Here is a 22,608-nt window from a genome sequence, read left to right as displayed (position 1 = left end):
TTATCAGATAAATCTCGTGTGAGTTGTATTTTTTCGAGTTGTATTTTCCAATCGAAAAACATTATTTCTTGGTATCCTTTATTTTTTGTGTCTGCTTTGCAGTTTGATGGGTTATTTATACCAATGTGTGGTATCCAATGTTTATCATGTAGGTCATAGGTTAATCGTCCGTGTGCGCCGTTATACGGGTATTTTTCGTCTAGTTTTATATGTCCTTGGTGTCTTTCAAGTTGTGATTGATGTACAGAGTCTGAAAAAACTTGAAAATTAACTAATTTTCTTTGGGAGTTTTTATTTTGTGTGATGTTTAGTCTAAGTAATTCATTTTTACAATCGTCGGGATTGAGATGTAAAAGACGTTCTATATTACTTTGATAGAATGATTCATGGTCAAGTCGGTTTTTGTTGCCGTTGGAGACTTGTGAACAATGTACTTTCTTTTCGGAGAATGTCGCTGTGAATTTATAACCTGTAACTGTTGTTGCTCGGGCTTTTGAATAGAGTGTTGCTATGATATCTGTGGTTTCTATAGCTTGTGGTTCTGTTTCACATTGTGATACTTGATTTATTGCATATTTATGTAGTGTTTTTTGTTCATTTTCTTCGCAATCGTAATGTGTTACTAATAAATCTTGTGGTCCTGTACGAGGGGAAGGGTTTATGTTTTGATTTGAGGTTGCTAGAAAAAAGAGTTGGAGAAAAATTAATAATTTTAGAATATACATGTGTATGATAATCCTGAGTATGGGTTATAAAATGTAATGTAACCAATTGTGTTTTTGGTGTATCTGTCGTATTTATATATTACTTCAGTAGTTATAAACGGTGGTGGTAATGATTGAGCTGTTATGTTAGGTGGATTTAATGGGTAGGGATGTTGTGTAATATTGTTTAATTTAACTGTGATTTCAAACTTTAATTGTAAACTGTTTTGTTGGAGTATTTGAATATTGTGATCACGGATATCGTTGTGAATATCTTGGCGATATTGTAATCTATTAAGTGCCCAGTTATGAAGGCGGTTACTTTCTTGATGTTGTCCAAATAATGGTGGAGGTGCTGTGAATGTATTCCAATCTAGTCTTAAAGGAATATTTATTGATGATTGTTCTCGATATCTGGCGTCGAGATTATTTGGAAAATTTAAGTTAAAGGGTAGTGGTGAAAATTGGCTTATTGATGGTGTTGATGGTAGTGATAATGTTTCTGGTAGTGATGAGGATGTTGTTGTATCCGTAGAAATATCTATGGGGTCATTGACTAAATTTGGTTCACCTTGTGTGAATGAATGTGTAGTCCAATATGGAAATCGTGATGTTTGGTTTGGGGGGTTAAAAGGATTGTCACGTATTTGTTCAGATGTTGGTGTTGAACCTAAGTAATCTGATGGTAAGCTTGAGGTGCTACGTTGTGAAAGAAGTGTAGGGGTTTCTGGTAATATACCAGTGGTGTTTTCTGGAGTGGTTTGTGATGGGGATTGAGGTATATCAAAATGAACTCGGGGAGTTTGAAAATTTCTATTTCGTCGAGGATGTATAATTTGTCTATTTATTTCTGTTGTGTTTTGGTTTTGACTAAGGTTTCGTATTCTACTTAGTTCTTGTGGTAGTGTTGGGTAAAGATTATATGTTGGTTCACTTAGAGATGCTTGTCGTTGAACTGGTTCTAGTGGTTCAGATAAACGAGCGTGCCGTTCTTCAAAAGTGTATGGATTGTCTTGAAAAGAAATTCGTGTAGATGTTTGAGGATTTTGAGTAGTTGAAGGTGGTGTTGGATTATCTTGGGATGATGTCGGTGAAGACTGATTCTGTGACTGTTGGGTAGCAATTTTTGATGGATTTTTGAATTGTTACTTTAGTGGGAAGGTTTATGTTTATTATAATATTCTTCCAAAAAAATAATTAGAAAAATTGTTGCTAGGGCAAATGTGATGATTGCTTTCTTTATACATTTACATATGGTCAAAATGAGGGATGATAAAAATGTTATGAAAATTACAAACAATAAAAAAATATCAGTTCTACTGAAAATTGTTCGTATCATTTAGACAAGTTGTGAAAATCGTACCTGTGGATATATTCAAGGGTTTTGGAAAGTTGGAGGAATAGTTCGAGTATAGTGTAGAAAATTAAAAAAATGTTACAAAAAATGATTAAGATTATTAGAAAAGATTCAAGTATATCAAAAAGAAATATTATAAAGGCTTCAAGTATTGAAAAAAAATGTTTAAAATTTATAAGTATTTGAGCAACTGTTTGAGAGAAAAGCATTTAAGAAATGATCTCTTGGTCGAATATTTTTTGCTGTTTGAGGCGATTTTCTAGTGTGGTCGAATTATTTATTAGTTTTTTGACAAGTGGGTTGAGTTTTGTAAAAAATTGTTGGGGGCAATTTTCATGGTGACTGGGAGGTCGTCTTTTTCTTTATTTTTGTTTGTCAAATGATCCGGGGTATGGTGAGATTTTTATACTTTAGGCTAATTAAAATGTTCATTTTGTTACTTTAGGCTAAGTTATCAAATTTGTTTTGGGGGTATTCGTGGTCTGAGTTGGGGAAATATTGTTGATCTTTGGGTTATTAGATAAGGGAGGGGTACGGTATTATGGTGATATTTATTTTAGCTGTCAAGTTGGAGTGGTTTGCTTATTTTTGACCTGGAGGTTGTAAAGTTATAGTTAGAGATGTGCCTGGAGTTCTAGATTATTCGTCTAATTGATCTTAGTTTGAGTTAGAGAAAGTGGCGGATTGGATGAATCCTATTGGTCTATTTTGAACTAGAATTATTGCGTACTTGTGAGCATGTTATTTTGAAAAAATGAAATGAAAACTGTTACGGAGGTTTCAAGATTGTGAAGTATAAAATCTTAAAATTACTTTTTAAATTCTACTTTCTTTAATATTTTAGATTGAGGGATGAACATTTTGTAGTTTTTACGTGGTTGATTTCGGAGTCTTGTTGTTTTTCTATGTTCAGATTTGTCTATTTCTTCTTGGGGTATTATTTGTTCTGTCATTTTTCTATTTTTTCTTTGCTTTTGGGATTCTTTATGGTCTAGATTTTTTGTAGTGCTTTTGGTAGCGGTTGGTTTTGTGTTTTGATTTTCGGTGGGGTTATCATTTTGTTCTGTATTTTTCAGATGTGGTTCGTTTTGAACTATTTTTAATCCTGTGAAGGAATATAATTGGGTTAGTTCGCGGAGTGCGTATTCTTTTGGGTAGTAAGGTAATAGGTTGTTTCGGTGCTGAACGATTTCTTTTTTATTGGAGTCGGTAATTTTATATGTGACATCAGTGGGTTTTGCAATTATTTGGTAGGGTCCTTTTCGGAGGGGTTGTAATTTTTTAGAAATTCCTTTTTGAGTATTAAAATTAGGTATTAAAACAAATGTTGCAATTTTTAAATCGGAAGCTGGTGTAAAACGTGAATTGATTTGTTCATTTATGTTTTGTCTTTGTAATAACTTTTTCGTTATTTTTTGGTAAATTTCATTGTGTTTCTTATCTCTATTTAAAATCCATTCGGTGTGTGTACCGGAGGCTAATTTAAGAATTTGTGGGTGATGAAAATGATCTTCATCGTGCGTATGTAATGGGAGGTTATAACAAATTGAGTCTTTATTTGGTTGACAATAACCTTGTGCGTTTTTATGAGAATTTGCTGTAAACATTATTGGTTTGCGTGGCTTTTGGTTAAAAACCATTTCGTATGGTGACATTCCTAAAGTTGTCGTGATTTGTGAATTATATGCTAAGGGAAATAATTTTACATCTGCTGACCATTCGGTATATTTTGTATCATTTCCGTTGATGATACATCTAAGATATTCTTGTAGTGAACGGTTCATACCTTCGACTAAGCCGTTTGTCCAAGGTGCATGAGATGTACGTGGTTTGTGTTTAATGTTGTATAAATGACATAGTGTTATTATTTCATTATTTATAAATTCTGTACCATTGTCTGTGACTAAAATTTCTGGTAGTCCAAATTTTGCTATCCAGTGTTCATAGAGTGTTGTATATGCGTAATAAGCATTACAATGTGGTACTGGGTTAAGTGCTACATAATGTGTAAATGCGTCAACAATTACCATAATGTAGGAGTTTCCTTCTGATGAGGGTGAAATTGGTCCTTTAGTATCAAATGAGATACGGTGATTAAAGTACAAACTTTGTCCTTTAAAATCTTGTTTCTGTGCTATTTGTTTTTGATTTGGGTAAGGTTTATTTAGTTGACATACTATACAATCATTGCATAGTACTTTTATCCAAATTGGTGCATTTGGGAAGTAAAAATTTTGTATAAAATTTGAATATGTTTTTTCTGATCCAGAGTGTCCTTTAATATTTTGTGTATGTGAAATATTAAAAGCTATAAGAATCATACTTATAGGGAGACATGGAACTGTAGATTCATTCAGGTTATACTCTAAAAGGTCTGTATTTTCGTTAATTGTTGTGTTGTTAAATTTGCGAAAGTATCGGAGGAGTGTTTTGTTTCCTAGAATGGTTGAATCTGCTTTGATAGGTTTAGTTTTATATTTGTGCCATGATTTCAGTTGTCGAATTATTGGGTCAAGATTCTGGTATTGTTTTAGTGTTGAAATTGTAATTGTTTCTGTTGAAGGGAGAAAAATGTTTTCAATTTCGAATTTAGATAAAGGTATTGTATCAAGTGGGTCGTGAAGGTCAAAAACTTGATTTATTGTGTATTTTGAATCATTTGTTTGTGGTCCTGATAAATTTATTTTATCAGTTAAATCTTCTTTTTCAATTAGTGGAAAATGGTCTTTCTTAGGTAGGTGTTGTTTTGTTCGTTTTTGTTGGGTGTTACTTTTTATCCATTGAGAATATGGGATTGGTTTGAAGGTTGATGTTCCAAGTAAATCAACTTCATAATGATTATTTTGACAATCTAAATAAAGTGGGAAATGTTGTAAATTATTTATTTGTGATTGTTCAATATCAGTTTTAACTGCATATTTGCATTCTAATCGAGGTGATGTTTCGTTTTCTGCAAGGTAGAATTTTATATTTTTGGGTATTTCAACTGTTGTTTTTCGTGTAAGTAATTCAGGTGGTGTATTTCGACTTAAGGTGTCTGGTAATGCAAGATTTTTTCCTGCAGTCCAAACTATATGTAAGTTTGGAAATTTCATTAGAATTAGTTGAAATCTGTAAACTCGGTGGTTTGGGTTAGATTTCTGTGTGAAAAGAAAAATGATGGGTTTGTGGTCTGTGAATAAAACTGTTGGATGCTTTGATCCAAGTATCAGAAATTCATATTCTGTCAGTGTATATATTATGGCTGTACATTCTCTCATTAGAGTTGAGAGTCGTAGCTCTGCTTGAGTGAATAATCGAGAATTTGCTGATATGAGGTTCATTTTATTTGTACCATTATGTGATTGTAATAGTGCTGCACCGATGCCAAAGTTCGAAGCATCGCACATTGCATAAAATGGTTGATTTGAGTCTGGAATTGTGTTTGAAATTTGTTCAGTTAAAAGTTTCTTTATTTCTTCAAATCGTGTTTGATGTTCTGTGTTCCATTCAAAATTATTTTGTTGTCTAAGGATGTTATAAAATGGTCGTAGATATAATTGCATTTTATAAACATATTTACTTAAAAAGTTTAACATTCCAAGAAATTCTTGGATTTTCTTTTTATTTGTTGGTGGTTAAAGTTTTTGAATAGCGTCAATGCGTGATTTCAGTGGAGTGATTGTTTTTCTTTCTATGTTATGTCCTAAGAATTTAACTCTTGTCAAAAAGAAGTGTGATTTATCGGGGGCGGCCTTCAGATTTTCGTTCTGAAGTATTTGGTGATATTTTTCTAAAACGTTGAACATTTCGTCTTTTGTTTGTGATTGCATAAAAACATCGTCTAGATAGGTGATTGCGTTTTTCTTGAGTATTAGTGGTCTAAAAATTTTGCTCATAAAAGCTGAAAATGCTGCTGGTCCTATGGATATTCCATAGAATAAGCGGTTAAATTCATATTGTTGGTTTCCGATAACAAATTGTGTTAAACGTCGTGATTGTTCATCTAGTGGCATTTGATTGTATGCACTATTCATATCGGCGGTTGTAAAGTATTTGCCGTTTATTTTTGTTAAAATAACTTGTATTGGTTCAATGGGCCAATTACATTTTGATTCATCTATGAGTGAATTGAGGTATCTAGCGTCGAGAACGATTTTTAATGATTCTCCTTTAGCTAGAATGATAACGGGGTTGATGAATGTGTTGCCTTTTGGTTGTTCTTCTTTATTAACCGGTGATATAATGTTGTATTGTTCTAAAATATCGAGTAATCTGTTTACTTTATCATGTAAGTGAATTGGTACTTTACTTGCTCTCTGTTTTTTGAAAACTGCGTCTGGTTTTAATGGGAGATGTAGTGATGAACTGATTTTGCCAACATCGAATTTTGATGTTGCATAGACTGATGAATATTTAATTAGCTGTTTGGCTAATTTTTCGAATTCGTCTTGTGTTATTTGTGAATGTTGGAAATTAAACATTGTTAAAAATTTTTGTTGGTCCTTTGTATAGTTACTTATGTTGAATGTAGGTTTGAAATATGGAGTTTTTGTGAAATAATCCGTATTTCTGTTTTCGTTACTTATTATATTATTTATAGATAATTCTTCATTAAGAATTGTAGATTGGCAAATATCTAGTAATTGGAGTATATTATTTACGCGATAGGCTTTTTCGTGTATTGGTGATATTGTAGCGTTAGTTTCACAATATCCTAAAAGTCCTAAAGGTAATGTTACTTGGTAAGGTGTGTTGTTATAGACATGTAAGGAAATAATATCTGAATTCGAATTTTTCAAATATTTTATTGAAGAGATTGTGATTTTGAAAAATTTATGAATAGGTTTGAATTCAAAATCTGACATATAAAATTTTTGTTTATTTTGTTCTTTATCATATTGGTGAACTTGTTTGATTGAAAAATTATAGATGTTTCCTGATAGTGGTTTCAGGTGTTTTCTTTGTTGGTTAAATATCGGATAAAATTTTGAAAAAAATGGTGGTTGTTTATTTAATCTTTGAAAAAATGTTAAGGATGTTTCTTTTGTTTTTGTATATTTATCTTTGATTAATATTTTACTATTTAGGATGTTAATTGTTGGTATATACTTTGAAATAAATGGTATTCCAATGATATTATATTTAATATCAGTGATATGGAATATTTGTTTAAATGGCTTGTTTAGAATTTTACTTTGCTCCATTGTTCTGGTAGGGAGGAGAAATAATTGGATTTTTCCGTAGTTTATCAATGTTGATCCTTGTGCTGTTGCTAACTTACTGGAGGTTTCGAGAGGTGTTAGCTTTGGATGTAAAGTTTTTATTTCATTCCATGTGGGAATGTTTATTATGTTTGATTCTGCTCCTGAATCAATTAAAAAATCTATTTCAAGGTCTGGTGGTTGAAATTCTTTATTTCTTGGGCTTTCTAAGAGAAATGGTATTGTCCAAATTTTTTCTTTGGGTTGTTCTTTTTGTATATTTTGATAAATGTGGTTTGTATTCAAGCATTTTGTTTTGGTATTTTTATTGGTTTGATTTGTAGTGTTAATCTCGTTTGTTTCTTGCGTCGTTGGTGTGGAATTTATGGGTGTAGTGTAATAATTTTGAAGAAATTCTGATTGATTTTCATATATATGTGATGGAAAGGGTTGTTCATATATGACAGATTCATAGTCATTTTCGACTTTTATCATATTGATAGCAAGAGTGTTTTCAGTATCACTTTCTGAATCTGATGATGTACAGTTTATTTGATTGAGTTGTAACGCATCAGTTACTGTGTCATCAATACCTGGAGGGTCTGATGTTGTTTCTGGGTTAGATTGTACTTGATTGATTTGCCTTTGATGTTTAGGTGTACTACTTCTGTGGCGATTATTAGAATTATTATAGTTATTATTATTCCGGTGTGGTGATTGGGAATAATTTCTATAACGATTATTATAACTTGGGTGTCGATTTTGTGAATTATTTCGCGATCTGTTTTGGTAATTATTGTTTGGTCTGTTATAGTTCGATCTATTATATGAGTTATTCCTTGATCGATTGTTCGGGTAATTCTGGTTTCGGTTGTTTGAATAACTTCTATTTCTATTATAGGAGTAGTTTCTATTCCTATTGTACGATGAATTTCGTGATTGATTGTTTGGATAGTAGTTGTTTCTTGATTGGGAATTAGATCTAGAAACAAATCATTGTGTATTTGAATTTGATCTGGAGTAGTTATTTCTACTATTTGGTCTATTGTAGTGATTTTGTGATGAATTATACGTGTTTCTTCGTTCTGGTGATCTTCCTCTATAACTTGAGTTATATGGGGATTGATTTCTTGTGTAACTTGTATTGTTCGGAAGTGGTTTTCCTGAACTGTTGTTGCTGTATACATTTTTGTTTGGTAGATTTTGATCTTTTTTCATATATTGATAGAATGATTTATTTGGTTCTTTGTATTTTTGAGGTTTATTTTGACTATCTTGCTGTTTTTGTCTACATTCGGAAATACTATGTCCGTATCGGCGGCAATAATTACACCATTTTTTGAAGGATGGTTTGCCTTTAAAGTTCGGGTTCTTTTCGTAAATATTGAGTATTTCAGTGATTTTTTCAACGAGGTCTGTTTCTGATTCCTGTATATTATTAATATTAGTGGGAGTCGTTTCAATTTTGTTAACGTATTGTAATTTCAGATTTTCCGTTTCTTCTAGTTTCATCGTGATTTCTGCTTGTTCTAATTTGTCTACTAGTTTTCGAAAATCTAAATCGGGTTCTCGAATTGAAGAAGGATGGGATGCTCTCTTTTTTATTGCTATTTTCCTTAATTGTGGTGTTAAGGTCATCATTAATATTTCTGTCATCTTTGTGTTTTTATAGTCATGTGTATTTGGTGAGTATGCTTTTCGAACTAGTGTTTCGATTCGTACTGCTATTTGCTTGATGGTTTCGTTTGGTAATCTGCGAATTTCATTACATAAAACTCTTTGTTGTTGTTTGTTTCTTTCGGAGTCAAACATTTTTGAAAATTCTTGTGTAAATCTTTTCCAGTTTGATTTTATTTCTAGAGGTAGTACTGAAAACCATTTTTGGGCTGCGCCATCTAAGGTTGTTTGTATCAACGCTGTGCGTCGATGTATCCAGTTTTGATGTAGTGGCGTATTAATTGGTTCAGGTCCTATATTTAAAATCAGGTTTGCTGTTACTGCATTTAAATAATCTTCTACAGAGTATTCAGGGTCTGTTCCTGTGAAAACCATTAAAGGTTTGTTTGATGTTATTGATGATCCACCCATAAGGTATGGATTCATTGTCATTTGTAATGATTCTGCTGCATTTGGCATTTGAGAAAAATTTGAAAGTTGGTTTCTTGTTATTTCATGTTGTTGGAGATAATATGGGAGTGGTATTTCATTTTGCATTTGTGATGCTTGATACGAGTGTGCAGTCATTGGATTTTGTTGTTGAATTGGTTGAAAAGATTGTGTATTAATTGGATTTTGTTGTTGAATTGGTTGTTGATGTTGTGCATCTATTGATTGTGGAGAAAAATTTCTATGATTTGTACGTGTTCTCTGTATTCCTTGTCTACGATATTCTTGAGTATTTTGTGCAAATATATCTGGTTGTAAGAAATCGTCATCTGAGGATAAATAATCCATTTGATAAGATGTTTGTTTTTTATTTTTATTCTGTTGAAAAAATGGGTAATTTTCACTGCGATCCTGTGGAGGATTTGGTTGAAAATTTTTGGAATTATATTGGGCCGTTGGGTTATCCCAGTTTCGAGGTTTTGTATATTGATTAAAATTCCTTTGTGGTTGATAATTTGTTTTTGATGGATGTGTATAATTATAATTATGGTCTGCAAAGTTGTTTCTAGTGAATGTTTTGCGTGTTTTTGATGGTATTGTCATGGGTCTGTATGTTTGGTAATCCATATGTGAATATTTAGGGGCAACCGAAGGTTTAACGGTTGATTGTAAGGTTACCTGTGTTTGTGAAGGATTTGTATTTCTTGGTGTTGTTAAATTTGGGCGTATTGGTGAAATACTTTGTTGTGTAGTTGTTGTGTGTACAATTTCTTCATTTATGAAGTGTGATGGTGTCTGGATATCTTGTTGAGTAAGATTCCTAGTTCCATTGAGGTTTTCGTTGTGTATGACTGTCGAGTTTAAACTATTATTTTGTGTATCGGGTAAAAGTGTATTATAGTTTAATGGTGTTGCATCAATTGTTAATGGTATTACTCTTACATAATCTCTTATGTAAGATATTGTACCTATTGCTTGACTTGAGATTGATTGTGGAAAGCTTATAAATGCGGGATGAGACCATTCGGGGTCCCAAACATAATCTGATTGTTCTGTGATAGCGGTATCATCGTTCGAATTTTGGGGTCGAAAATTTTTTCTTGTTTGTGCAATTAAATCAATATTGTGTGTGAAATAATCTATTATGAACCATGCCAAAATTTTTTGTAAATCGTGTTTGGTATGTTGTGAAACGTCGTCTTTCGTGAAATTTTCTTTAATGATGTTTAAATAACTAGAGAGTAGTGTAATTTCGTGTCGTACTTTCAAATGTTTGGATGTTTCTGTCGGTGAGACATTTGTTAGTGGGAGTTCATTTTCTAATATCGAAATATAACTATATATTATTGCGAAAACTTCATTGGTGAATATGGAGTTTGCTCTTTGTGAGTTATGATATTGGATGCTTTTTATATATTCTGAAAAAACTTTTGAAAATTCTAAATCAAGATCGTCTGTTTGTATAGTATATGTTCTATTATTATGGTTTGGGGAAGTGAACTCTATGGAGTAGATTCCATACTGTTGTGTTATGTTGCATATATCTTTTAAGTAGTGGTCTATGATTTGTCTTTTGATTTTTACATCTGGGAACTCTGTTTTACATGGACTGATTCCGGGTTCAAATAAGTTTACGAGTAAATTTTGACAAAATATGTGTTGTCCTCTATCAGTATCTGCATCTACTATAAAAGGAAAGATTTCATCGTCATCTGGAGTTTCGTCACCTGGGGTGTGTGTTGAACTCATTTTTCCGTTCGATGACTGTTAATATGTAATTATTAATGTGTCGAATTGGTTGATTCCAATTGTATAAATGTACTGGTTTGTGTTTATACTGTTTTTTTATTCTTCTTTTTCCTCTTTGTGATGAATTTGAAGTTGTTTCTGAGTCAGAAAAATATAATTGATCGTGTTGTGGGTAATTTTTATCTATTGATTCTTTTAATTTGTAGAGTTCGTCTAAACTGTTGGTTTCTGATTCTGAAAATGCGTTTCGATTTTTTGAAAATCTTTTTCGTGTTATTTGTCTTTGTTTAGTTATTATTTTTCTCTTTAGTGTTTGTCGTTTTGTGCGAATGTATCCAACTGTTTGTGTATGAGGTGTGATTACAAGGTCGTATTTTTTGTTATCTATTTCACAATTGTGTAAAATGATTGTTTGTTTATTTCCTAGGTTTTTAAATGACATAAGGTTTAGAATGACGGATGCAAAGGTTGTTAAATGATTTCTATTTTCCTAAACTGTTAGTTCTTACGATTTTTTGGTTAGCTTAACCTGGGTCTTTTTGTTCAGGGTTGGAGAGAAAAGTATATCGATTCCGAAGAATGATTTTTACTTTCTCGTGACTAGTATAAGCTAAGGTGTTAACTTACTTAATCTTACTTAGGGGTAGTGATTGTGTTCAAGGGTTGGAGAATAGTAAATCGATCCACAAGGTTCAGGTATAATTAGAACGCGAGTAGTTCGTTAGATACTATTTTAAACTTACTAAGTCTAAGATTTATCCTGGGTCTGGTAAGAGGGGGGATCAAGTGAAGGATGAATAACCGAAGTTCTTCACTGTTTATCCTAATTTGAATGATTAGTTTTGTTTAAAAATTTCTATTAGTCTTGGGTCTTTAGAAAAGGTTGGGTAGTGAATCGACGTTTGAGGTCGTTAGACACTAATTAAGTGGGTGGGGGAGAACAAAGTTGTTCTGTTTGATCCAAGTATAAGCCTTGATGATCAAATTTAAAATTTAATTAAGTAGAAAATGATTTAAGATCCAAGGATAAGCCTTGATGATCTGGTTTTAAAATTAAGTGAATTTAAGTTTTAATAAAGTTTTAAATGTGTGTAAAGGAAAGATTTAGTGTTTTATGATGTTAGTGAGTTGATGATTGCTGTTATGTTTTAGACGATGAAGCTGGAACAACAGGATGATTTATGATTACTAACCATTTATTGTCATGCTACTAATTTTTATTTTTATTTTCCAATAAATATTTTTCAAACATGTTTTGTATAATACTGCAGAGTTTTAGGGAAACGATCTTAGATCTTTTTATCAATCGTTATTGTATAATATTAATTTTGTTTAGCGCCTTAAATGATTTTGAAGAGTAACTTCAAGGTTTTATGTTTGCAAATGGAAATCTAAATTCATTGCAAGTAGTATTCGAAATATAAAAGTTTGTTCTGGCTTTTGCCGAACTATCATATAACTATACGGCAAGTTTCTACTTTGTCGTATGTCGTCTTTGGTTCGAGGTCTTCTTCCAATTCCGGGTAGTTCTATTATGGTTCGGAATATTGGCTCTGATCTATTGAGTCGGAGAGACATTTCAATTAAATTATTGTCGTATAACATTTTGTAAATGTTTTTGTCTAATTTCTAATCTATTTTTGGTTAATTCTAATCTAGTAAGGTCTTGTTCGAGACTTATGGTCGCACCAGATGAGTTATGACTGGTATGTATAACTCATAGAGTAATTTCGGATAGGGTACACCGTCTGCTCGTCACGCTATCTTATTTTCGGCCGGATAGATTCGTGCAACTTCTTAGTCTAATACCGATCCTAATCTTACTCTTATACTATCTAGTCTCAGGTTGTTTAACTAGTCTCTGCTAGGCTCAATAGATCTAGGGTATACTGGTTTATTGCGGCTGCTGAAGTGCTCGGGAGAGTCCAACTAATTTCTAAGTTAAATTCAAATCTCTCTGGTGCTGAAATTACAAGTAACTTCAGCACTTACAAATAAGTGGGTTGTTAGTTAGATGGATCATGATTGGTTAATATTAAATACTTTACATTGGTAAAACATTTAATTTATCCAATCATAAAATATAGTTTAGATCAGGTTCCAGCATTGAAATTTTCGAAGCCAAGTCAAGCTAGAACACTTGAAAATATAATCCAAAGTGCACATTGAACGTTCAGCCTCAATACACTAAAAGCGAATTTTATACGGTTGCTATTTTGATATCGACCAATATTCACACCCTTTTTTGTGGAAGCACTTTTTTTAATAGACGATAATTCGGGGGCATTTCTCATGCGCGAAGGACCAAATGGGCGAAAAACTTGTGGGCCAAGGGCCGAAGACAAAATAAGCCGAAAATCAACTTTTAAAAAGAAACAATTGCCATTCAGTTAAAATGAAATAAATGAAGCAATGTTTTGCTTTTTTCATTACGAAACCCTTGAAATGTTAAGTTTGTCCCAATTTTCCGGCAGTCAATGACAAGTTCTGCCGTTTTTATATTCGGCCAACATCAATACTCCAGTCCCTGGAAATGTTTACTTTCTTTTCAAATTTTAGATTACCGAAATCTAATTGGCTGATTTTTATTTTCGCGCATTCGGTCCTTCGCGCATAAGGGATTCCACCGACAATTCATTGGTATAGAGTTTTTGAGTTCTTTCGGAGTACATTGGTGCTGGCTTTCTGAGTAACCTATTTGTTTGAACCGTAAAATATTTTATGCGCGCTTCAAGGAATTTACCTGTTATTCTAAAACAGTGAGTATAATTCAAGCGCGATGGAATAATTCGCACTTAAGCTCCATTGATGCAGCGAACATGAAGAGTGGAGGGGAGGGGGAAAGCAAAAGTTATACTTCAGAACAAAAATTGGTCGCTTTTTAGAACAAAGATTATAGAAACAGACAAGAAAAAAAAACGCAAAAGTTTCGGATCTACTGAACAATCTCTCCCTCCTCCCTTTTAAGAAAGGGGAAGATTGTTAAGTAGATTAAAACAGTCGAATTTTCGACCAATCAGAATGCAGCAAAACTAGAATTCGCAATAGAAAGCTATGCAATAATTTACTGTACTTCTCGGGTCTTATGCACTAAACGGCCCAAATTCATTATTTCTACATCTCATGAACCGAAATTATTGTGGATGAATTTGATTGGCTACTTAGCCAATCAAGTTCCATCTACATTTTCTTCCCATTTCAGTTGAAATTTTAAGCAGATTATTATTATTAGCCTAAATGATAAAGAAAATTGAATTTTGTTTTTTCAAGCCATTTTACTGAATTTTGCTTGTCTGGCAAGGTTTCAGAAGTGACTCAAAAAAATTTGATAATTTAACTCAAAGGTCCACCTTTTCGGCATTTTTGGCTAATATTTTTGTCTGCTAGAAAAGTTGATCGGAATGCCTGACTGTATAACTTGAATTTGATTGGCTAAAATTACCCAATCAAATTTGATCGCATAATTTCCAGCTTACGATTTAGAAAAAGTGATTTTGGGCCGTTTAGTGCATAAGACCCTACTTCTCCATAGGGGGCGAGGTAGTTAAGTAGATACCATAGGGGGGAAGAGACTTTTAAGTAGATCCAAAGTTTCTTCCAAAAATTCATTTCAAATTTAAAATTGGAGAAAAACCAATTTTCACTTTTTTCCTAATTTCCAATTGAATTAAAAATTTTGCCTGAGGATTTTTTGCGCAAAATAATGAAAATTTGAGATCGTTGTTTTGGTCAATTTGCGAAAATTTTTAAAAAGTAGCGGCGAACAAACTCGAGTGAAAACTTTTTCTACGAGTAGCGGCAAATTAATTCTAGCGAGAAAATTTTGAAGGAATTGAGGCTAGCTAAATAAAAAATTATTTTAAATTTGGTGATAATTTTTTGCAAAAAAACAACAATTTTTTTTTGAATTAAAAATTTAGTCAAAATTTGATCGCAAAGTTTCTCCAAAAACAATTTAAGAGAAAAAATCATTTCAAAGCTCCTTTTTTCATTAGAATGTAGGCCACGTATGCTGGATTTAGCTCTCGATATACTGGTTTCACAATTGAAAGTATTAGACATTTTTACAAACGTAAATGAGCGCACCTATGGTTAGACGCATTTGAGTTTAGCAGCTATTTTCATGAGAAGCTAAGAAAATTTATTTTTTGAACTTGCTGGGCTTTGCGAATAGCTCAAGATTTGAGCAGAGAGACAAAAAATTCAACACAATTCACAGATAGGTTTCGTTTTCCTTCAAAAGCGGAGAAATAAAAACAAACTCACTATTTGGAGACGTTTCGAGGGTAACTTTTTGTCTTCAGGGTTTCATTTAGCAATCAGCTTCTAATCTTTAGAGCAAAATTCGCGGCTATTAACTTGTGACAGAAAATCTAATTGGAATTTGAAGCTTTAAAAAAGTTCGACCAATTCGTGTCGCGACAGAGCTCTAAAGCTTTTAATAAATCTAAATTTAACAAAAATCTTGACTCTCAGTCAGTTAATTTTTTGTTACTAAAGTTTTTGATATTCTCGAATCGTTATTTTTTAACTCGATTTTGTTTGTACGCGAGTTATATGCCTGAAGCTGGCTGCGCTTACATTCGACATGCCAGCAGTTTTAGTTCATATATTGTGCGTTACGACATTACGCCGCCAAGCTCGGTTTTATAACTAATCGCAAGTTGGTGGTTTCACGGATACTTCTTTTGAATGTTTTTTAAAGTGTTTTATCAGTGATTTCAACTAACAAATGACCCCACATAAAAAACAGACAAGTTTTTTTTCATTAGAGAAAAACGTGTTTTGGCTGTTCAAGTAGATTCCATGAAATTTCTATGAATTCCACATTTTTTCAGTAGAATCCGCTGTCAATTTATTATTTTGGTTGCTGGGTTCCATTGTTTGTTAGTGCAGCCAACTGAATCCTTATTGAACATACTTATTGAACAATAGAATAAAATTACGTTCCAATTTTCAGTATTTAGAGAATGTTATTAATGATTATCACTTTTTAATACATTTCATCTCAAACGCTGAAGCGTTTTTCCGAATCCTGCAACAAATGTATAAAATGTTCAAAATGTTCAAATTTTTGTGTTTATTTTTTCATTATCGTCTTTAAAAAATCGTCCCAATGAATACTTTTTAAGGTCCAAATCGCTGAAATAGAGTTATCAAGTTACATCATTATAGCTTTACCAACAGGGAAGAGCAAACGAGATGGCAGGTTGCCAATTTGATTGTGAGTTAGTCCTTCACTTTTTGCTGCTTGACCATTTGTAATGATTTCCTGGAAAAATGGGTAAAAAGAAGTGACTGCCTTAACAGTTCCCGGAAAAAGGTGTAAAATGAGTAAATTTGTCTCCTTTGCAGGAAAAATAGGATGGCAAAATGAAAGTGTGAAATTGCAGAAGATTTTTTTGAAACTGAAGGTGCTATCAGGTTTGTTATATTATATAAAAAAATGATATATTCCGATATATGTTTAAACTGTTAAACGAAGTGTTGTCTGAACCCGACGAGAAAGTGATTATCTTGATTGCGAAAATCACTGACTACGAGAATCCATTGACAAAAAGATATTTTGGTTGCTGATTTCACTGACAACCAGTGTGCACCAGCGACATTTGGCTCCAATTCACTTCAAATGCCACAACGAAATTATCGGCAGACCCCAAACCAATCATGTCGTAGAATTTGTCTCAAAAATTTGCACTGCCTCTGGATTCCAATTTTTTGCTCGCTAAACAAAACTCATTTTTAGCGCTCAGTCTTTCAACATTCGTCTGTTATTTCCATCAAGTTTCCGACTTCAAATTTTTCCGACATTGCAAGTGGTGAGATAGTTTTTAAAGAATGAAAATAGTTGTTTTTTTTTCGAGAAATTTTTTGGTTTTTCAGGATTTTTTAATACCAGTCTGAGCATTCCAAGTTTTTCCTTGAATCTAAATGTTATATTGTTTCCATGCATTTAACTTTTAGCTCATAGGGAGTCAAAAAAATCTGCAACAAAATTGATACCAACCAAAATTATGAACTGAGAGAGCTGAGTTTAAACCAAAAATTTTAGATTAAATATGTTTTTTTTTGCTGGGGGAAAATTTGTTATTAAGGTTAATTTCGGTTGTTTTTCCGACTTTCGAAAAAAGTGATTTTCGAAGAAAGTGGTTTTGTTCTCCTGGCAAACGTCGAATTTTTAACTACCGTTTTTCATTGGAGTTTTTCCATTACTTGAAAAGTACTGTTGTCCTGAGCTCAAATTAAAAAGGAAATTTTACCTGTGATAATTTGTAAAGATTGTCATTTTGGGGTTCAAAGATTGTCATTTCAGCCACTTTGGGTCAATTAACGCGCGATGTTTTTCGTGCTATTAATGCAAAAGCGGAAGTTTAATCCGTATTAGAAGTCGTTTCAATTTGAATTGAGGCATGCTATTTGGTCTGTTTAAAACTTGTTTATTCTTGTTGAATTTTGGTAAGGTATTTTATTGTTCAGTTTTTCCGTGCCCTGGAAAAATTGAAAATCTTTTGAAAACAATAAAGTAAATAAAGTTGATATAAATTGACATCAATCAAGTTTTTTTTCTTGTTATGAACTACTTTATTTGACTTTAGAATAGAAAAATTGAAGAAATGCATAAAAAACAACTTCACTTTGTTTCTTTACAAACACTAATTTGCTTTGAACAATTCGCTCTGATGAAAAAATGAAGTTTTTTTACTTTTACCTAGTTCATGCAATTTGCCAACTTTGCTACCTCTACATTCAAATTCTGACGGTTAAACTTTTTCACTAACAGAAACTTTTTTTAAAATTTCGTCTTTCCGCGATGCATAACTGTTTTTTTTGGATGATATTTTATAGAAATGTGTTATATTATGAGTAACATACTCTTTAACATTGATTTTGGGAAATTTATTTGCAAAAATTAAAAATTTATTCAATCAATTTATTTTTTGGAGGTTTTATCACACTTGATTTTGGAAAAGGAAAAGATCAAAATGAAATGAAGTTATGTAAGAAAAAATGTTCCCAAAAATAAAAAAACTAATTGAAAAAATAACTAGTGGAGGAGACTAAAAAAAAGCTAAAAGCACTCGTTATTGCTAATTTTTGCACAATTTTTTTAAAACATTGAAGGCAAATTTCGGATCTACTTAACAATTGCCCCTTTCAATAAAGGGGGGACAACTGTAGAGTAGGTTAAATTAGTAGATTTTTCGACCAATCAGAATGCAGCAAAATTCTGCTTTTACATAGAATTCTCTTGCGCTAATTTACTGCTTTATTTATTGGGGTGGTAATTCTTTAGTAGATACCAAAGGGAGGGCGATTGTTAAGAAGATACCAAATTTTTGCAAAGAAAAATGTTCTAAACATTTTTTCTAAAAGATTTGAGATTTTTTCATAGTAATTCTGAACTTTTATTTGCGGATGAGCGCCGACTTAAGCTTCGAAAACATGTCTCTCGCTTCACAAAAAAAAGTTTTTTTTCTACAGCCTAATCAAATATATATTTTTTTCGTTTTAGTCGTTCTTGGCTTACTGGCTTAACTCGCTCTAAATTGGACTGAAAAGCAAAATTTCCAAATCGTTTCTCCAACATGCTAAAAATATCGAATAAACCCCGATTGAAAGAAATCGATCTACAACTTCATCCTAATTGACATTTGTTTGTGGTACCTGATTCTGTGCGGAACAAAAATGAAAACATCGAATTCAAAGTTCCTCCCCGTACTTCGTGGTCGGAACAATCTCCATTCCTCTCTCCGCTTTTGTGATCAACTAAACTATTAAGGTATCGATAACCTTCCTCTGCCTATAGTATCTTTATTTTATTCTGCTTCATCATCCCATGGTACGGGGAAATATCGGAAGCCATTATCGATGAAATGTTCCTTGATTAATTTTAAAGTCTCTCATTGGCCAGAAATCCACCTTTTTCAAATAGCTTTTTTCCCTTATGCAAAAAAAAAGATAAACTCTATTCGAATAAACCAGCTCAGCTTGAAGTGTTGCATTAAACGAGACACGTGAAATTCGAGCTAGTCCAGGAGCTTGTTAGTAATCATAAGCCAGCAGAAAAAGCCTTCACCGTGGCGTGTAATTAGTACTAAATTTAGACTTCTTGTATAGAAGCGAGGCATTTATCTATCAAAAATAGTAATTAAAATCATATAGCTCTTTTTGATATTGCTTCTGCGTTTCTTCAGGTTTGGTTATCAGTTTTGTTTTTAAGTGTTTCCTTTTAGACAATAGTGAAGTTGATAAATTAAGAATCTTCTTCTATTACAGGACCGAGCATTGATGAATGGAATTCAAAGAAATTATGAACACTTATTGAAGCTTTGCTAAAATTATTGCCACAAAACAAAGGATCCTCTTCAGCTTCGTCCTATTTTGACATTTTGTTTTACCTCAATTATGAACAACACTAAAAATATCGGATTCCTTTCGAATGGCGTGGAAAACTCCTCAAGTAGGAAATCGGGGGAGGATTCTATTCTGTTCACGAGCAATTACATAATCATGTACTCGGCAGCAGTGTTGTGTGTGGTTGTGACCATAGGGGGCAACTTCCTAGTGTTGATGTCGTTCCGATTCGAGAAAAAAATCAGAACTGTCAGCAATTACTACATTTTCTCTCTCGCTCTAGCTGACATGGGAGTCGGTAAGTTCAAATCGGCGGCGTCACTTCAAAATAGTCCTGAACTGGGAAGGGGAGGGGTTTGAGATAGGGTATTATTAGCGTATTCAGAGATCGCGGACCACCATCTTTGGTCTTGGATGCCGGTTTTCTCTCCTCCTTTTATACCACTTTTTTTAAAATGGTGTAGACGAGATGACCCTAAAAAACTGTAGTTTCTGCAATTCGCAGAGGATCTATAAAAGACTATTTTACTAAACGAACATAGCATTTAAAATGCCACACTATTCAGCCTATCTAAGCATTTAGTCCGTTTCTATTCATAAGCCTAAGCTTTTCTGAAGCCAATGTTTGCGCAAGTATGTACAGAACTTGAATAAAAAGATCGCAAAAAAGTTGCCGATAAAGCAAAATTTTTTGCTTATTTGCAGTGACTTTTTTAAAGAATTCCGCTCTTGTCTGTTTGCAAATCCATTGATGACTCAACCCAAAATGAACCAAAATGTTTTTTTTTCTGAAAAAAAGAAGCGTTCTTTCTTCTGTCAAGGTCTGTTCTCGATGTCGATCTACGTGTTCCGCTACATCGTGACCACCCCCCCTCTGGACTTGGAGCCGGTGGGACCGGTGATTTGCTACTCCTACCTCACTCTGGACCATCTGTTGACACACGTGTCCATATTCAACATCATCGCCATAGGCTTCGACCGATTCCTCTCCATCGAAGACCCCATGCGATACAGGGCTCAGAGGACCAGTCTTAAAGTCAAAAAGGCAAGTTCATTTCTGGAAAAAGCTGCTTTTAACCTATTGACGTTTTCATCAATCGAAAATTTCAATAGGATATTTGATCATTCACAGGAGGCAGATATAGGATTTTCAAAAGTTTTGAAAACTTTTTGACGTTATTTTTAGACAGACAAAGACGATATTCAGAAAAATGCAAAGTTGCCTTTTTTGAGCCCTTTTTGGAAAGTTTGATAAAAAGAAATTGGGTCCAAAAATAGTATCACATTTTTCACAATGAAATACAAAAAAAAACCAAGCTAACTTAGGCGAGTAACAAAAATCCATATTGTGTTTTATTTAGGTGATTCTGTACGTGTGGCTAGGCTGTCTTCTCTTTTGGTTTATAGTGGTCTTTGTATGGCCTGCTATAGTCAAAGGATTCCAATACGAACAAGAGTTTTGCACACCCTACTACGAAGACTCCTTTTTCGGTTCTATCCTCGCAGCTCTTGTCTATTTTTGGATCCCAACTCCAATTCTATGCGGACTGTATTTTAAATTATACCGCACGTCGGCTCGTATGAAGAAAAACATGTCACAAAATATGGTCGTTGCCGCCGAACCGAGACCACGCGAAGTACGACGACCGACACTCTCGTCGGTAAATTTGAGTTACGACGCTAAAACGGGTCCGAACATTTCAGCAAAAACAGCGGCGGCGGCAGCAGTTGAACTTTCAGGCGCGACAATCTTCGTAATTGCGAATGAAAGCGCGGACGAAAACATCAAGTCCGTGTTCGGAAACGAGCTGAACAGAAGCCCGAGGTTAGGTGGACGACTGGGTCTAAGCAGTCCTAGAGCGGGCAGGAAAAAACCGATTTCTCCCTCACAGAGACGAGCTGACATGAAAATGAACTGCAATGGGTTCGGCGATGATAGAAAAATTTCATTTGCACAAACTACTTCAGCTTCGACGAGAAAAATCTCATCGATGATTGTCTCTGTGGCGTCAATGGCAGAAGCTCAAAATAAGAAGGCTTTTAAAGCCTTTACATTTATTCTTGGTAAGTTAGGCCAATTTTTATAACAGTTTTTGTTATAAATAACTTTATATCGCCTCGTAAGTCTCGTTATTTTCTTCAGTGCAAAATTATGCGTTCTCGTGTATAGTTAGTCCCAGGGGCCATTTGGGTGGCGGACTTTGTTCAACAATTAGAAAAAAAATTTTAAAAAAGCGCTTTTGGTATATAAATTGGTATATCGTCATATATAACTTTTAGGAAGTGCTGGCAACCAAAAATGCAATTTTCTTATGGATATCTTCCAAAAACAGCTTTTTAAAAATTTGATGGCCCTTATAATGCTTTGGGAGAGGTTGGAAAACCTATTTATTTGTTTGAGAGTAAAATTAAGTCAACAAGTTTTTTTTTTTTTTTTTTTTTTTTGGGGGGGGGGGTTCGCCACACTTATCGAGAAGAACTTAGATCTATGAAAATAATGTTATTATGTCTGATCTGAGTGAACATATGAATAAAAAAATTGAAAAGAAATGTCGTGTGTTAAAGACACACAAGCGTATCGCTGCTCCCACATAGGAAAGACAAAATTATATCTCCGATAGCCTGCATAAAACCGAAAGGTGATTGCGCGTATCAGAATGTCCCGTCTTCCCCTTAACTGGTTTCGGATATTTTTCGGTGAATGAGCTATTTATTGGCAAACTTCAAATTTATTGGCAAACTTCAAATTTTTGAGTGATAATCAAAACCGAATAATAAGATAGTGAAATGTTTTTTGTGCAGCAAATCATTTTTGTTGATTTATTTAGCTCGCTCTTTAATTTAAAAATATAGAATAAATTTTTAATGCTGCTCTTAAAAGGAAAACAAAACTGTTACACAGAGGCAAAACGGAGCTTCGTGCTAATTTCGATACAACAAAAACATGAAACAGAAAATTTGAAGTCGAGAAAAATGTTGAAAAAAAGGTGAACCAATTTTTTCGCTGTCTAGATAAAATTGAACAAGAGTAAAAAAATCTGGGAAATTAAGGTTTTTGGTAAAAATAGGGTTTTTCCCAAAATCATAGTTGTTTCTCTTCTTAAATGAGAGAGTGAAAAATTTTCCAGATTTTGGAATTTTCCGAAAGACGTAA

General features: G+C 33.2%; 1 protein-coding gene across 8 annotated transcripts in view; it reads left to right on the top strand.

Annotated features, from left to right (window-relative positions):
- The window catches only part of LOC134852967 (muscarinic acetylcholine receptor M3-like), a 71,068-nt gene that overhangs the window by 40,525 nt on the left and 7,935 nt on the right, over positions 1-22,608 (top strand). For 4 of the 8 annotated variants that reach the window (XM_063868895.1, XM_063868869.1, XM_063868862.1 and 1 more), the window contains 4 exons: positions 18,613-18,879; positions 19,377-19,752; positions 20,276-20,499; positions 20,816-21,518. In XM_063868895.1, coding sequence (XP_063724965.1) covers positions 19,506-19,752; positions 20,276-20,499; positions 20,816-21,518 — 1,174 coding nt within the window. In that variant the 5' untranslated portion in view covers positions 18,613-18,879; positions 19,377-19,505. Of the gene's footprint in view, positions 1-17,560; positions 17,623-18,612; positions 18,880-19,376; positions 19,753-20,275; positions 20,500-20,815; positions 21,519-22,608 lie in introns of those variants that run through there. The other 4 variants (XM_063868920.1, XM_063868904.1, XM_063868912.1 and 1 more) reach the window with 2 other exon arrangements.

Source organism: Symsagittifera roscoffensis, chromosome 1 (genome assembly GCF_963678635.1).
Source record: "Symsagittifera roscoffensis chromosome 1, txSymRosc1.1, whole genome shotgun sequence".
NCBI lineage: Eukaryota > Metazoa > Xenacoelomorpha > Acoela > Convolutidae > Symsagittifera > Symsagittifera roscoffensis.
Note: the sequence above shows the minus strand (reverse complement) of the source record. Positions and strands in the feature narration are given on the sequence as shown.